Below are 16,960 nucleotides of genomic sequence, written 5' to 3' on the forward strand. Positions count from 1 at the left end.
TTTCGTCTCGTTAACGATAACGCCTGTGTTTACCATGACTTTTTGGCTCTGAACACCAAACGCTTTATTATAATAATAATTGTATTCCACTTTCTCAGCAGTCCACATGCTGATTACGCCGCGGACATATTATCTTGCGCAACATTCAAATCAACGGAATTCATCTGATGACCGACAATATCCCGCACGATTCCATTCCTTGACGGGCTGGCATACTACTGACGGAGCAGATGCCCACAGAGCACGCAAGATGCTGTTGGTTCATCAATCAGGTTATGTTCGGGTTGGCGAGGCTGTCAGGTTCGTCATTGTATGTGCTTGGTTCCCAGAGGGCTAATCCAATAACTCTTGTTCTGATCATAGATATACCTTGACCTACACGCCAAGTTCAGACCAAATCTTACCTACCCCGGCCGAACTTCATCTTAGAATCAAGAATACATCTGCAATTCCCCTCCGAGCTGCGTACCTCCACGGACCGTACACTCTCTATACATCATGCTACCCGTCAAATTTCAACCCTGATCATCAATATCAGGACGCTGATGTTAGAGGTGTCCCGCAATTCGAGCCTAATTTAAAAGCCGGGGGAGTGTGGACAGCCAGCATACCGATCCCGGAGAGTATACGCGTTATAACCCCATCCGGACCCCGGCTCCAGTCTGTTGGTGAGAATAATGTAACATGGGTCATCGAAATAGTGTCCCAGGTGATATTTTCTTCGTCAGCAGCGGTCCATTACGAATTTCTAGTTTCCCGTGACCGAAAATCACTTGACCTCGGTGTGAGCAGTTCTCCATCATTGACTGGATTGCCTCCGCCTACTCATATGCATGAGCTGCAAGACCCGAAAACACGAGATGGGTTCGCTTCGATTACAGTCTCGAAAGGTGTTTTCTCTAAGTCAGTGTCACTAGTCTTCGATGATATCAGGAGTCTCTGGAATAAACCCGGTTTTCCATCGATAGAAGAAAAGGAGCGTCAAGCATATGGGACAACTGCTTCTGATACCCAACCCCCGAAAAGTAGCAAACCTACTCGAAATCCTACAAACGACGCGGGAAGCACCGGGGATAAACAAAAGCGACGACGCGTACACTTTGTCGTGTTAACTCATGGCTTGCATAGCAACCTTGGCGCCGACATGCTGTTTCTAAAGGAGAGCATTGACGCCGCGTCCAAAGCAAAAAGAGAATCAGAAAGGCGCAAGCAGTCGAGTAACGATCACTCGTCCTTAAAAAATGCCGGTGAAGGGAATGGGGAAATCGAGGATGAAGAAGTCATAGTTCGTGGGTTTTCAGGGAATGCCGTTCGAACTGAACGTGGCATTCAGTATTTGGGGAAACGACTGGCAAAATATGTTCTGCTTATGACATATCCAGACCAGCCCTATGTCCCCAAGAAAAAGAAGGCGCGCAAGAATTCCTCATCGCCATTTTCTAAGCTTAAATCTCCCTCTGAACCTTCAAAAGGCGAGACTGGCCAGGACCTGAGTCACGAAGACCGAGATTCTGAATATCAAATAACCAGTATAAGTTTTATTGGACATTCGTTAGGGGGGCTCATACAAACTTACGCAATCGCTTACATTCAGAAGCATTCACCGGAATTCTTTGATCATATCAAACCAGTCAATTTTATCGCATTGGCTTCACCTTTTCTTGGGCTCAGCAATGAAAACCCAATTTATGTTCGTTTTGCACTGGATTTTGGTTTGGTCGGCAGAACTGGCCAGGATCTCGGTCTCAGCTGGACAGCACCAAAAGTACGAAATGGTTGGGGTGCTGTAATTGGCAGATTTGGCGGCGATGCACGCCATTCTCCAGAACGGGTAACCCCAGCTTCCAAACCTCTGCTACGGATTCTGCCCGCCGGACCGGCCCATCAAGTTCTGCAGAGATTCAGAAACCGAACGATATATTCAAATGTCGTGAATGATGGGATTGTTCCTTTGCGCACATCATGTCTATTATTTCTTGATTGGAGGGGCCTTGATCGAGTCGAAAAGGCTCGGAGAGAAAATGGTCTCGTGGGTACCATGGCAGAATGGGGTTGGGCTGAACTTACAGGAGCCAATTCAAGCTCGCCGGTAGGTAATCGTTTCAATACGGAGAATCCCTTGGTGCAAATACCCCGCGAGGACGTCAAAGAGAATTCAACGCCAGAGCTTAGGGATCCTGGGGCGAGTCCTCCAAGATCGCCAATTCCGGGGCAATTCTTCAAACAGCCATTACAGTCAGAACCAGGAGAGATATTGCCCGTCGAATCACATCATATTCCCAAGGATCATGGTGTTTCATCACCAAACCCGTTCAGTCATCTGCTATCGATTTTCCAGTCATCAAGTACCAAGGGCTCTTCTAGCAAAAAAAGCACCAAGATATTAAAGAGAAGTCAGACACTTGGCTCACCAAGTATTTCTTCAAACAGCTCCGCCTTTTCATCTACCTCTCCCCACCCGATCGTGAGAGGTAACTCGATATATGAGGAGGAGCTCAACGCCCCTCCCAGGACCACGATATTTGAGTCTGCCGGTGATGTTCTGAGGCCACCGTTGCCTCCAACTGAATTTATATTGAACCCGGCCGCAAGGCCACGAACGATTTTCCATGACCGTATATACCACCCCGATGACATTCCACCACCTATTTCGAAAAGGCGAGGAACTCCATTTTCTGGGGTACGACGGGCAACAGCAGAGAGCGCGAAATCTCCATCTAACCCTACTGAGAGCGTGTCTACAAGCGGCCTCAAGGTGGAGGAGAAAATTGCGAGGGCATATCACCATGAAATCTCCTGGCGCAAGGTTCTCGTGAGACTCGAGCCGGATGCACATAATAACATCATCGTACGACGCATGTTTGCGAATGCTTACGGCTGGCCAGTGGTCAAACATCTCGTAGACACTCATTTTGGGGATACCTATGCTGCCAATACAGACGATGCTTTAGAGTCAAATATGGAGAATGCGAAACCATTGAACATCAGAGCTACTGATACTGGAGAAGAGGTCGTTGGACAGACCTCATCTTCGCCGCAGACACCACGGTCTGTTGACAGGCTCGCGAGAGGTCAAACACCAGTACCACCTGACAGCAATGCTGATGCGCGCCAGCGAACGTCTGGTTACGATATAGATGAATTCCATGCGCATCGGGAATTTCCCGGCTCCGGAGGACGATCACGACACTCGTCTGTGTCCAGGTCAGAGTCTGCCCAATGGACCGATCGATACTTCTCCGAGGATGACTCGGGTTTCGATACGGAAAACGAACGCGAAGGCCGCTCTACTTAGAGAGTAAAGATTCTTGAGTTGATGTATTATTTTTACAGCGCGATTTAGTCGAGACTACGTAGATGTTGACATATTCCACATATAGAAATTCAGCGAGGCGTTTTGTACATAGGAAGAGGATTTTTATATATTGCATACTGTCTCATCTGACTCTGAAACATTGAATAACTACCGGGGCTGTATCAGAGAGTAATAGAAAGATTGACACAGTTAAAAGCCCTGTCCACAGTACCCCTCGGTCCCCTCTAAATAATAAACGTGCCGCCCCACCGAGCTACCCCAACTACACATCATCATATGTATAGTCTCAGTTTTGATACTCTGACATACCATACATATCGCCGTCCTTACGCAAGGATGGTAGACGCACCGAATTTGAGGGAAATCCATGATTTCCTGATCGACATTGCTGCCGAGGCGGGGAAGGTAATTACCACCAGCCTTCCCAGGATCGATTCCACTGGCTCAAAGAAAAACAGTATGAAGTGATACCAGCAATGAATGCTTGTCCAGAACTAACATCCTACAGGCTCGGATCTGGTCACCGAGTATGACAGGGCCGTGGAAACTATGGTTTCTCAGAGACTAAAAGCCAAGTATCCAACATATGAGTAGGTGTTTCGTTGGTTGTATACAGCTAGTTATTAGTTCGAACGTCGCCTGAATATCAATGCTTTATTCACAGATTTCATGGCGAAGAGACGTATTCACCTGATCGGCCACTCACTGAAAAGCCCACGTTCATTGTCGACCCAATTGACGGGACAGTTAATTTTGTACATGGCTTCCCCAGTTCGTGCATCTCATTGGGGTTTGCGGTCAATCGAAAGCCACTTGTCGGAGTGGTCTATAACCCTTTTACTGATACACTATACTCGGCCATTAAGGGCCAAGGCGCCTTCCTTGACCGGGACACACCACTGCCTCTCAAAGGCAACCAATTGGAAGCTCTCAGTGGTCTCGAAAAGGCCTTGATCGCATTGGAATGGGGATCAGAGCGGAGTGGGAGCAACTGGGAGACGAAGGTGCGGACTTTCGAAAACCTTGGCAAGACTCGTGAAGATGGGGGGGAATGGTCCATTCGATCCGCAGCTTGGGATCTGCAGCTCTCAACCTCTGTGCAGTTGCATCTGGCACAATAGATTTATACTGGGAGGGGGGTTGTTGGGAATGGGATGTGTGTGCAGGGTGGGTTATCTTGTCAGAAGCAGGCGGTCTCATGGCAGGGGGTAATAAAGAAGATTGGGATCCTGCTATTGATGGACGAGCATACCTCGCTGTCCGTCCATCGCCTAATGGTCAGGGGCAGAAGGAGATCGTGCAGGAGCTTTGGAGCCATATCCACGGACATTTGACATATTAGATCTAGGTGTCATCATGGAGGCTAGAAAGAATTATAATCAAACAACATAGTAGATGCACTCGATAATTCACACCATGTCATATTTCCCGGTGATTGAGGCTTTCGAATGTGAATATTTTGAATACCTGAATTATTTAATGCCGCAATACATTAAAATATATCGCCGGGCGTGGCTTTCTCACCCTTTATACCCTTTTCGATTTTGACGAGCATCCTAACAACAATCTGTCGATCGGATTTGCAAATTGGCATCGATAGTTTCCAATATTCAAGCAAGCAAAAAAATAAAAATAAAAAGGGACACGATATCTCACTATTCATATGGGCAGCAAAATCCACGCCCCGCGAAAAGTGTTTGTGGCCAATGAAGGATGTGGAAACTCTCAGTCCCCACTATGACAAAATCCATCAAGATTTGTAGATTCCTTCATTACGGGTATTTTATGCCTCTATCAAGAGCGAAAATCCTGGTTCAAGGAATTGGCAAAAACTCCCCTGCTTACCATTGTCAAGATGCCGACAGAACTGGAGGAAGTAAGTGTGCTTCATTTGCTTGGACTCGCGCTTTTGTAATGACCAACGGTCTGTATGCAGCTCGTAGAATTTCTCCATCATGGCAACGCGCAGATTAGACAAATCGGTAGGTCTTTCCGGGCTACGGAATGGACGAAGAGCAATCGTCTTTTTGGTGCTTTTACTGACTCCTTACCCATGAGAACCAGCCGCTGAGAACCTTGTTGGGTACTCTGGTAGCGAAACATCTCTTTTCAAAAGACAAAATATGGAGCCTTTACGAGATTTGAAAATGCTCGTTCGAGATTATACTGTTAGTCACAGTCCCAGAAAATGTGGCCAAAAGTGTTCGTGAATGATTGACACAATCCGTGGATATACGGAAAGCCCATCGCCAAAAGCGCGCTCACCATGTTAATTAATTTATCTGCCGACGGGGAGATCCTCAAATTCCTTGCAGACGATGACATATTTGTGGAAACCTTGCTCTTTAAAGTGACTGTATGATCGATGCCTTTGCGAATTTCTATACTATGTCGCTAAACGCTTCAACAGAACCCTAAGGAGCCAAATGCAGACGACATGACCACGCTTCTGGCCAATCTCGCCAAGGCTGAAAGTCTCACGGGAATTGTGAACCTATCGCGACGCGCTGCAGAGAGTGTGTCTACTTCCAAAAAAGCACTCGACCAGCTAATGGACTGTTTTGTAAAGGGTGCAGAAGGTGCCTTGAACAAACACGCCAACTACGATTACCTGGCGTACTTCTTCGCAGATATCTCAAAGACCGAAGAAGGTCGGCGTTATTTTATGACGCAACAGCAATATGACTCTGTGGTTCCTCTCACCAAACTTCTAGTGTTTACTGAGCACACCAGTGACATTCGCCGACGGGGAGTGGCGTCAACTATAAAGAATGTGTCCTTTGATGTAGCGTCACATCCCGTGTTATTTGATGAAGACGGTGCAAACGTTTTACCTTATATCTTACTTCCTATCATGGGACCAGAGGAATACTCTGACGAAGAGTCGTCAGAGATGCTGACCGATCTTCAACTACTGCCTCCCGATAAGAAGCGAGACCCAGATCACCAAATAATTTTAACACACCTGGAAACCTTGTTACTGTTATCGACGACACGGGAGGGTCGAGATAAGTTGAGACAAGTGCAAGTCTATGCAATCATTCGCGAATGTCATCTCCATGTGGAGGATGAAGAGGTGCGAGAAGGCTGTGATCGACTGGTGCAAGTCCTAATGCGTGGCGAAGAGGGAGAAGAGAATCCAGCGGAAATGGATGCCATGGAACAAGCTAGAGCCCATGCTTTGGGTGAGAAAACGTCAAAGAACCAAGCAATCGAGGAAGGTGAAGATGAGAAAATAGTGGAAATCCTCTGAACTGCACCGTCCGGACGGATTGTCATTGATAGACCGATATTACAAAGCGATTTGAGAACACAAGTCTCAGGGATCAACGCCGAAGAAGTAATTCGCCATTCTAGGGAAGATTGTATGCATGTGGGTTATAATACTCTCTCTATACACAGAACATGGAACCCTTGCTGATCCACCTGGACTGGATACGAGGCACCGGACCTAGACAGTTTGCTGCTCTGGATATGGCTGGGATTGGTATCAAAAATTGCACACTTCTCTTTCAAGAATACTATGGCTAGAATTTTTGCATTTTTTCATGTCTAAGTGAAATGGCTATGGGGTCTATAGTTATTTGACCCGTGTCTATCGATCGACCAAGTAAAATGGCATGAGGCTGCGCTTATCCAAGAGTCTTTTATGAGAGTATGTATAATTACTGATTGAATAATAATAATATAAACTCGCCATCGTTGATCGGTGGCGTAACTGGTCACGTGATCTAAAATTGCATGACGCTAGTCATGCCTGAGAGCCTTAGGCAGCCCCGGCGGCTGACTTCCAACTGTCGCGTTATCTTGCTTTGTCGCTACAACATCTTCCTGACCTCAAGAGCCGTTTCTCGCTCTCATGGCAGCTCCTGGTATTTCAACACCAGGCTGAGAGTTGATTGAGGCTGTGATCTTCACAGAAGCTGTCTGGCTATATCAGCATTTGCCTTAGCTGACGACTCCAAATCGATCACATTCGATATGGCTACACCCACAGATCCGAAAGTCAGTCGCCCATTGACTGGCACTGAAGGCGCTCCGGTTATGAAGATACGACGTCCCAGGGCAGCAGACCCTTTAGTGCGACCCAAGAAGAGACCACCACCTGGGAAGAATGCCAGACCAGCTGCTAATGGCACGCAAGCATCAAGACCAGGCCTAGTTGCCACTCAAACGAATACGAAACCTATCTCCGAGCCACCATTTAGCCGGCCCCAACCGTCGAAATTCCAAGAGGATTTGACAGTAAACGGCTTTAGTGGTACACCTCTTTCTACTACATTCAGGGACTACCCGCTTGTTACAACAAAGCGTGCATTGCGAGAGGGACTCAAGTTCCACGTTGCCAAATTCTTATCTAAGCGATCTATAGATCCTAGAGACGAGCAGCAATTCACGCGACCGGTGCGCCTCCAGCGACGCGACCCTCGGTTCAAACCCCCAGAACCAGACGCACTTAAATCCGAAGATGGAAAGGCGACGCTAGAAGCAGCCAACAGTTTGGGCGACGCGGAACGTGAAGATTTTGAGGCTAGAAAAGCTGCTCGAGAGAAAGAGCGCGAAGAAAATCTTGCCCAGATTGCGCCGTCAGCGGCAAATCCCCAGAAGCGGTCTAATCCCACGAAACAAAAAACACAGCAAGTCATGAAAGCCGACATGACTGCGGAAGAAATCGCAAAGGCCCGCATTAAATATGAAGAAGCTTTGCCATGGCACTTGGAGGACTTTGACAACAAAAATACATGGGTTGGTAGCTATGAGGCAGCGTTGTCCGAGACGTACGCAATGTTCGTGCTCGAGCCGACAGGAAAGATGAGAATGGTTCCTATTGACAAATGGTATCGATTTAATGCGAAAAACGCGTTCAAAGCCTTGACAATCGAGGAAGCCGAGAAATTCATGTCAAAGAAGATCAAAGATCCACGATGGTTCATGGAAAAGCAACAGGAAGCTGTTCAGCAAAAGGAATTGGAGGCTTTCGCCAAACAACGAAAAGTCTATCGAGGCAAGGATGTTGCTAAGGCAGGATTGGACGGCGATGATATGGATTTTGAAGAGGATCGGTTTGCTGATGATGAAGAAGTGGATGTCGGACTCTTCGAAGAAGACGAGGACACCAAGGCCTCCGAGAAACGAATCAAACAGGACCAACTGAAAGCAAATATTTTCAACTTGAAAGAAGAGAAAGATTATGACGAAGAAGAGTCTAGAGAGCGAAAGGAAAAGGAAGCTCGCAAAACTATAGGAAAGAAGGTGCGGAAAGCATTGCAGAGACGAGAGAAAAACTTCGATTATAGCAGTGGCTCGGACGTGAATCCATACTCCGATGAAGAGGTATGTTATTTTGGCCCAATTTAGCCTGGATTTTTACTCACTTACGCGTATAGAGTTCGGAAGAGGATAGTGAAAGCGAACGCCAAAAGGAGGCAGAGAAAAAGATAGAGGAGGAAAAAGCCGCCAAAGAGAAGGAGAAGGAATCGGGGGCTTCAACAAAGGGAACAAGCACACCATCTGGTCGTCCAAAGCATACAGATCCTCTGAAAAAGGTTACCGGTATTGGACGTAAACGCGTCGGATCGCCCAACCTTTCAGATGCTAGCGGCACGGACACTTCGCGAAAGAAACCGAAACATGCACCATCTCAGCCTGGTGCCCTCAACTCTCCTTCACCCTCATCTGTGCTCGCAGTAAGTTTATATCAACGCTCATCGCGATTTCTGGACCTAACTTTCTTCTGCTTAGGCTACCAAAAAGAGGAGTCGAATTGGTGGCCCTGGTTCTGGAAGTGACATAGAAGCAGGCGCTGGATCTGGAGGCGATATGAGTGACACCAGCAAGGCAAAGAAGCTCAAGATCAATCTCCCAATTGGTAGTTCCAGGGGCGGTACTCCCCACGGCTCAAGATCCGGTAGCCCGGCACCTCTTCGCGCAGGAACACCAGAGGGAGTCGCTGGCGTGAAAGGTATGATTTTATATTCCTCCATTGGCGTTACTCAGAAGGAACTCATTTCTAATCATATCTCGTTAAACAACAGGACCAACCAGAACATCAACTCCACGCCCAGTTGCTGCTAGCCAGCAAAGCTTTCCCACCCCGGCCGAAATCCACGCCGCTATTCCTGCATCTGGAATCCTTAGTCGCGATCTTCTCAAGATCTTCCATCCACGCATCGGCGAGTCGAAGGAGAACCATCGTAGATTTATCGCAATTGTCAAGGATGTTGGGGTTTACGGCAAGGAGGATCGACTTTTACGTCCGGGTGTTTTGAGAGACACTTGAGCAGTGAACATTTTAAAACTATCAATTCAAAAATATTGGATCCTACATATATTTTAGTCTTTGATTCTTCTGAGAGAGATGCCGCCGTAATTAATTTTTGGGTTGTCACTGCATCAACCTCGACATGTGATTAGTATTAATAGATTTAAGCTTGACGCCAGGCAGAAAAGAATGTGATTAATGAACTGGAGTGGAGCTGGTATTCAATAGGCATCATCAATTGACATCATCTATATCTTTTAATATGTCCAACAATGGTGGTCGCGAAGAGCTATCTAATATAGAACAAACGACCTCTAGGTAAATACAAGGGATATCCAAACATATATTAAACAGGATTTTCATGAATATCTAGAGATTAGAAGTAGGGATTATAAAAAAGAACTAAACAAGAAGGAAAAGGTCATCATAACACATATATTCCAAGAACAAATCTCAAGATCTTACGCAGTAGTGGTGGTAGTGTTGGCAGCACGTGCAGCACCACTGTCCCTAGCATCTTCATACTTGTCCCAGTTAGCCAAAACATTGGCAATTCGAGGAGATCCTGTCAGTCTGTACACATCTTCAAAGTACTCTTTGGTGATTTCGAAAGGACGGGCGGTGACATTAGGGATGTATTTTCCGATCAGCTTGCTGGGGTCGATAGTTGTCTTGTTGATCTTCTTGAGAAGGAAGGATCGGAAAGGCTTGACACCAGAGCGCAAGAATGTGCTGTGGAAGGGGACATCAATGCCGCGAAGAGGGATCGTGGCAAAGCCGCGTTCTAGTGCCAATGGCTGTGGCTTGGCCTCTGTTTGTTTGACACACTCGTGGATGATTTGGACCAAGTGTGCCTTGACGTCTTCAAGAGACATCTGTTGCATAAGAGCTTGGATGTCAATCTTCTGGGCCTTGAGAACATTGAGGAGGTTCGTCAAGGTATCGAGTGCACGTAACTGTGACATTGTTAGCAAATATTATATTGTTGTAAGGGTGGAAAGAAAGCTTACATCTCCTGCAGCCACATATTGCATATTGGCTACATTATAGTTGACTATCTCCAACAACCAGCCAGTAACTTCAGAGATGTTTTCAACGACGTACTGTAAAGCTTGCTCGTTGAAAGTCTTGGAAATTCGGCTAGGGTTGACAGCACACATGGAGTAATTAGAGCGACCCTGCTCATCACGCTCCACAGCAACTTGCATGGTCAACCCGCGGTAGAACACAACCGACACCAAGCTTTCAATTGGCATGACCTCTGCGAGAGCAGCGAGGGCCGAGTATTCTCCGAGGGAGTGACCCGCAAAGCTGCTGTCACGCTGAACGACGCCTTTACTGCGCATGTCCTCGAAACTGGCTTTCTCCATCAATGTCAGTGCTGGCTGGGTAAATTGAGTCGCAGAAAGAAGACCTGCTGGAGATCGGTATGTATAAGAAGTTGTGTTCTCATCGACCTCCTTGAAAATCTTCTCAGACTTGATAGAGCCATCCGCATTAACGGTCTCGAAAGTCATTGATGTGTAGTTCTGACGAATGGCCTTTCCACGAGGTCCACCAAAGTGAATAGTCAGTTCCTTGGGGTTATTCTTGACGATATCAATGATGGAGAAGCCATAATTCTCGAGGAAATGCTTGTCGGCACGATCCCAAACTTCCTTCGCAACAGGGCTGCTAGCATAGAGATCCATACCCATTCCCTGCTCCTGGGAGCCTTGACCAGTGAAGACGTAGGATGAAACTGGTTGTTCAACTTCTGCTTCACCTTGTAGGACGCTGTCTTCGGTTTCTTTGTTTCTGACCTCAACCTTGATGATTTTGCGGCCAGCAATCATACCAGTATGCTGAAGTTTCACAGTAATCGCATCGTTAGGTAGAACCATTCCGACAAGATTGACATGGAAGCTGCGAACTCGGCCAATGTTATTTTCAGCAGCCCAAGTTTCAACCAGACTACGGACAGCGGCGCTTGAATACATGCCATGGGTGATTGTGCCCGGAAGGTTGGCGTAACTTGAGAAGACACGCGAAACGTGGATCGGATTGTAATCACCAGATACACGCGCGTAGTTTTCATTCGAGGCTGGGGCACGCAGCTCAAGCGGCGTTTTACCGCTAAGTGGGATAGGGTTTTCGAAACTGATGGGCTGTTCGATAGAAGAACCGTTACGTTCAAGATAATCAGTGACAGGGTTTCCATGAGATGTACCAGCCTCATAGTCCACAGAGCCGACTTGAATGACCTCCTTGGTAGGGAGCTCTAAAAGAACCTGACCGATTGTTTGAACGCTGCTGAAGACTGCTTTGTTCTTGAAACGAACAAGACTTTGAAGTCTGAAGGTCAGAGTCTGACCGAGGAGTTCAACATCGGATTCATCCACGCGGAACCATTCCTTTGACCGAAGAACAGCAACATCTTTGCTTGAAGCAAGGTGGAGTTGCATAGGAACCTCGTCCTTTCGTTGGAAAGTGTTCTCGAAGTCAGTATATACACCTCTATACAAGAACTGACTTGTAACGTGCATGATCGGTTTGCCATCGCGTTTAATGGTGCCACAAACTTCGACCATCTTTCCAGAATCCTGGTTGATAACTGCGTTGATTTGCGCGGTTGTATCAAGAACATCTCCAACCTTGATAGGATCAGCTCCAGGGACCATTCTGAAACCATTTGAGAGGTGGACTAGTTTAAGTAGGTCTCCATCTATCCTGCGAGGGAAGATAGGCTTTGTAATGGCCTTCCACCCTACCACGATGGCGAAGTCCATGGGAGCATACATGTCTTGACCAGGGCGGTTGACAAATGCTTCGCCGGTGTTACCAACAGCATGCACAAAGTCAGCGACTGCCTGTGCAGTAACAGTCTCACGGCCACCATCAAAGATCGCGGTAATAGGGGTATCAAAGGGAACAGCCTTTTCGGCGAACCATGCCCGATAATAAAATTCTTTGATGCGGTCGTTCCGGCCGTCCATAATTTCATGGATAGGAGCGTAGCCAGTTTCGGGATGGTACGTGAAGCGGAAGGTTAAAGGCACCACGCTTCCCTCAGCGGTCCGGCCTTCAAACATGGTAAGTGCAATTTCCTTGGGAGCGACAAGCTTGATTTCGAGAGTCTTCACCAATTTGGAAGATTGGCTAGGCTCTCTGACGTTGATGACTGTTTTGCTAGGGTCGTTAGGGGATATAATCTCGACGTACATGCCTCTTGTGGGAGCGAGCAGTCGTTTCAATGGATTGGTTTGAAAGCGTTGACCTTGAGCGAACACTTCGGTAGTGAAAAAGGCATGTCGCCAAGAATAATAATTGCCAGCAAGAAGCTGCAACCAGCCATCCACATCAGGGAGGACTGCAGAGGGAGAGCTCGAAAGCCTGTAGGCTATTTTGTTGGCGTCGTCCGACACGACAAGACCTTCAATTTCAGTTTCTTCATTCTCTGACCGAAGAGGCTGTCCACCAAAATATTCAATTACAGGGACGCTGTCTTCCTTTCCAGCATAAACGTCACGAATCAAAAATTTGATATGGTCGTTGTGAATTTTATCAAGGATGTCTTTGACGGGCTCGTCGATTGTGTTCGAGTATTTGACAGCCATAGGTCCTTGCAAGATACAGGTTCTGCCAACATCTTGACCGTAGACAGCCTCGAGATCTTCTGATTGCCACAACGAATCTTTCTTAAACCAGAACTCAAAATTCTCGTCAAGAGAGGGTACAAACGGAACAGGCTTTTGGCCACGTCGCTGACAAAGCATCAGGAAATGTTGCACATCTTGAGCATTGATAAGCTGGGTCGAAGCCTCAGGATAAGATGACAGGATAGTGTCAACAGTGGGATAAGGTTTGTTGAGTTCTGAATAATTTTGCAGCAAAGAGGCTTGATCTTCATCCGCTGTGAAGCGTTCTTCAACGCGACGAATGAAGTCCCCAGTGAGCTTTTTATGACTTTCGTCAATCCAGCGCGCCTCATGTTTGACATACATGAGCTCAACCATACGGTGAACAACTTCGACGTATGTCATGTCTTCAAGATCTACCGTAACCCCGGCAGAGTTTCGTCCAAACCACACCTTCTGGAAGTCATCGTTCAGCTTTTTGATGATCCATTCTCGGTTCTTTTTCAACTCTGCCACACGTTTGGCCTTGTCGAGGCTGAAGATCTTTTTGTCCAACTCACTCCAGAAGAGTACACCACGAGTGGCAAGCTTGTGGATTGGCTCTCCCATTTCAGACAAGACAGTAATGACACCTCCCGTCGGGGTCTTATATGTGTTTTCCCATTGATCATCATCGACACCAGGAGCATCAGCAATCGCCTTCTTAGCATTCTTTGATGTATGAGCTTCCTTGGCAGTCATCATGCGGCTGCCGAACATGCATCCATCGAATGGCATCGGTGGGTAACCGAATTCAGATGACCAATTTCCGGCGAGGTAGGGGTAAGTGTCTTCAGAGCCGCCAAATCCACTACCAGCAACAAGGACAATGTTGTCGCATTTACGGATCCGGCTGTACATAAGCAGAATAGGTTGGTGGAAGTCTTCAAAAGAATGATGGCCACCTCCGCGACCACCGGTCCATTGAAGAATGATAGGGAATGATGGATTCGCTTTAGCAATGTTTATCACTTGCTGAATGGCATCAACTGACCCAGGCTTGAATGAAATATGTTTAATACCAAGGGTTTCAATGTACTCGTTGGCAACTTCAATAGATGGCACACCGGCACCTATTGTTAGACCTTCAATAGGCACGCCATCCGCGCGAAGTTTGCCAATCAAAGGAATTTGCCAGCCCATCGCACGAGGGTTAACGTAGATTAAGTTGATAGTAATACCACGACCGGGAGGAATTGCTTTCTCAATTTTACTGACTGCCTCGGTCATCGTTTTGGCATTGTAGTAGCCACCTCCGGCCAATTCGATCTGGTAGCCAGCATTCATCGTGGCGGCAACGAAGTCCCATGGTACAGTTGTGGGGGTCATACCAGCAACCATAACTGGAGGTACACCAAGTAGCCTGCTCATTTTCGTGTCGACAAAGGTCTGGCCGACAGATGTCTTGACTAGGCGAGGTCCATGCTGGCGAACCCAGTCGACTGCAAATTTGACGGCGTGCTCATCACGATCGAAGAGTTCTGGCTTGTAACCGATTTCACCATTTGTACCATCAATCGCACCTCCCAGAATCACACGAACTCCAGTGCCATCCTTGTTTCGGTTGGTCAGCACGCCCAATCCTGATATACCGCCAGGACCAAAATCAACGATATGAGTTGCATTGGGAAACACAGTAGCTGTTTCCCAATTCACTGCGTCCTGAGTAATCATACGAATCAATTCAGGAACAATGTTCTTGTCCCCAATGGATCTCAGATCGGCACCAGACTGAGTGTCATAGACTGGGATAGCAAGAGACGTTGCTGGAATTTCAATGCCTTCAACATCCTCTAAAATGTGATCGTATGCACCTGCCAGGTAAGGACTGTGGAATGGAGCGGTAATGGGAAGGAATCGGTTCACAAATCTCGTCTTGCGCTGCGTGAAGGGGACTCGGTTCTGGTCAAGACCAGTAGCTGCCTTGACTTTGCGGAGACGAAGATTAAGACCGTAGAGAGAAATCGGGGGGCCGGTAACCACAAAGTTGCGGGGGCTATTCACTAATGAAATGGCGATATGTCTGTCTGTAGGTAAATGTTGATTCGTCGCATCAATATGTTCCTGCACAGCGGCCCGTGGAAGGTCTCTTATGGATAGCATAGGAGTGGGAGTGCCCTCGCCATTCTCAATCGAGTCTTGGAGCGTGGATGGAGCAAGTGACGTGCGAGGATATGCTTGCTGGCTGCGAAGACCGATCCAGAAAAGCAGGATTATGGCTTGCTTAGCTGCCTTTGCAAACTCCTCCCAGGTTTTGGCAGCCGCAATGGCCGCAGCAGTGACAACACCCTGTGAATGACCAGTGGTACCGCTTAGTCGTTCAAGGAACCCTCCGGGTTGCCTGCCTAATACCTTGCAGGTCACCATGTAGTGGGCCAATTGGACCAATCCAATGAGCGGAAGGCTGACGGGGGCGGAGACGAGATAATCGGTATCGGGTTGCGAATCACGATCATGAAGCCATTGAAGGATATCAAGCCCCTTTGGATAGAGTTTGGCAGCGTCGGGTTCTCGAGATAATGTTTGCAACAGCTCGGCGGAGGAAGAAATCAAATCCTCGACGAAGGAGGGGTAGGTGGTGTAAACTTCTCGTAATTCATCAAAATACTCCTCAATATTGCCTTGACCACCGAAAACAGTGTATACATTGACGTCATTTTCAGCGGCTGCACGGAACAAGGCAGAGTCGTAGGGTTTTGTAGCGCGGCCAGCTGCTGCACGGGCGGCGTAATATGACTTGACTACCGATATTTTCTTTTCTGAAATGCCGGATAGGCCGGCAACAATTGCATGGACATCATTACCTCTCATAAAAGCACGTTCAAATTCGTTAAGAACCACTTTCAAAACTTCTAAGTTGGTGGGGTGGGCGTCCTCATCCCCCTCGTCAACTTCCTGAGCGACATAGCCGACGTACCGAGCAACTAGCTCGACCACAGAAGAGGGTTCATCATCTTGGGCCAATTCATCGGTTGGTTGTGGTAGCGATGCCTTGAATGTGTCCTTCAATTGGGCGGCTTGAAAGTGGAGAGATGTCGGGACTAGGAAAGAGAATTCGAGAACGCCATGTGTGAGGGTCAAAGGGCGGAGAGATTGCGACGAACGAGGAGTATTGATGCCCGTCTGAGGGCCTGTCGAAGGGCCGTACATTGTCTTGATGCAGTAAACGGGCAGACCAAACTGTCCGACGAGGAAGAAAATGCGATGTCACACTTCAGATATCGTGACTTGGATCCCGTTCCGCGTCGTCGATGAGCTTTCTTTATGTCGGCGCGATAATGATAATTATTATAATTAAAAGATCAATTGGAAGCAGACTGCCACAGTATTTGATTGCACGAATCGTTCAGAGAACCCCTCCAGCACCTGCCAAATGCTGATGGAATGTCTGATGTCTGTTCGTGAATATCTTTTTTCAGCTCCTTTTCCACGAGGGAAAGCGATGGTGAAGAAGAGAAAAAAAGAAACAAAGAAACAAGGATGCCACTGCAGACTGACAGTGGTTGGTGGTATAGAATAATGGATTGTGGTGAAGCGAATGCGCAGAGGAAGGGCCGGATGAAAGGAGGCAGCTGGCTGACTGGCTCTTTCCGTGTCTCTCGCGGTGGGGAGCGGCAACAAATTTCGAGGTGGTTGAACAGCCATAGCTCCGATCGGGCCTAGCGCGATCCGACAAGCTCCCCAAAGACCAAAACGGTTGGGCCCCATCGACATAGAATTTATCGT

The 16,960-nt window shown here is 47.5% G+C and overlaps 5 protein-coding genes across 5 annotated transcripts; 4 read left to right on the plus strand and 1 right to left on the minus strand.

Moving 5' to 3' along the window:
* Positions 1-106: 106 nt before the first annotated feature.
* On the plus strand, positions 107-3,295 carry BGW36DRAFT_307391 (putative serine esterase-domain-containing protein; the record flags this gene model as incomplete). Its single annotated transcript, XM_046212236.1, has 2 exons — positions 107-300; positions 364-3,295. 2 exons carry the CDS (start codon positions 107-109, stop codon positions 3,293-3,295), a joined length of 3,126 nt encoding a protein of 1,041 aa, XP_046066076.1.
* Positions 3,296-3,511: 216 nt separating this feature from the next.
* On the plus strand, positions 3,512-4,913 carry BGW36DRAFT_389756 (uncharacterized protein). Its single transcript, XM_046217389.1, has 4 exons — positions 3,512-3,773; positions 3,825-3,906; positions 3,981-4,351; positions 4,402-4,913. The coding sequence occupies exons 1-4, from the start codon at positions 3,593-3,595 to the stop codon at positions 4,656-4,658; spliced, it is 891 nt and encodes a 296-aa protein (XP_046066077.1). The 5' UTR covers positions 3,512-3,592; the 3' UTR covers positions 4,659-4,913.
* A 123-nt stretch (positions 4,914-5,036) lies between these two features.
* Positions 5,037-7,040, plus strand: BGW36DRAFT_389759 (uncharacterized protein). Its single transcript, XM_046217390.1, has 5 exons — positions 5,037-5,192; positions 5,253-5,298; positions 5,381-5,484; positions 5,559-5,672; positions 5,727-7,040. Exons 1-5 carry the CDS (start codon positions 5,172-5,174, stop codon positions 6,567-6,569), a joined length of 1,128 nt encoding a protein of 375 aa, XP_046066078.1. The 5' UTR covers positions 5,037-5,171; the 3' UTR covers positions 6,570-7,040.
* A 77-nt stretch (positions 7,041-7,117) lies between these two features.
* Positions 7,118-9,804, plus strand: BGW36DRAFT_350692 (uncharacterized protein). Its single transcript, XM_046213327.1, has 4 exons — positions 7,118-8,650; positions 8,704-9,003; positions 9,059-9,278; positions 9,352-9,804. The coding sequence occupies exons 1-4, from the start codon at positions 7,298-7,300 to the stop codon at positions 9,594-9,596; spliced, it is 2,118 nt and encodes a 705-aa protein (XP_046066079.1). The 5' UTR covers positions 7,118-7,297; the 3' UTR covers positions 9,597-9,804.
* A 235-nt stretch (positions 9,805-10,039) lies between these two features.
* On the minus strand, positions 10,040-16,384 carry BGW36DRAFT_432770 (putative fatty acid synthase beta subunit; the record flags this gene model as incomplete). The annotated part of the gene is made up of 2 exons (XM_046221176.1): positions 10,040-10,534; positions 10,589-16,384. The coding sequence occupies 2 exons, from the start codon at positions 16,382-16,384 to the stop codon at positions 10,040-10,042; spliced, it is 6,291 nt and encodes a 2,096-aa protein (XP_046066080.1).
* Positions 16,385-16,960: the final 576 nt, after the last annotated feature.

The sequence above is a fragment of the Talaromyces proteolyticus genome, assembly GCF_021365285.1.
Source record: "Talaromyces proteolyticus strain PMI_201 chromosome Unknown BGW36scaffold_14, whole genome shotgun sequence".
Classification (NCBI taxonomy): domain Eukaryota; kingdom Fungi; phylum Ascomycota; class Eurotiomycetes; order Eurotiales; family Trichocomaceae; genus Talaromyces; species Talaromyces proteolyticus.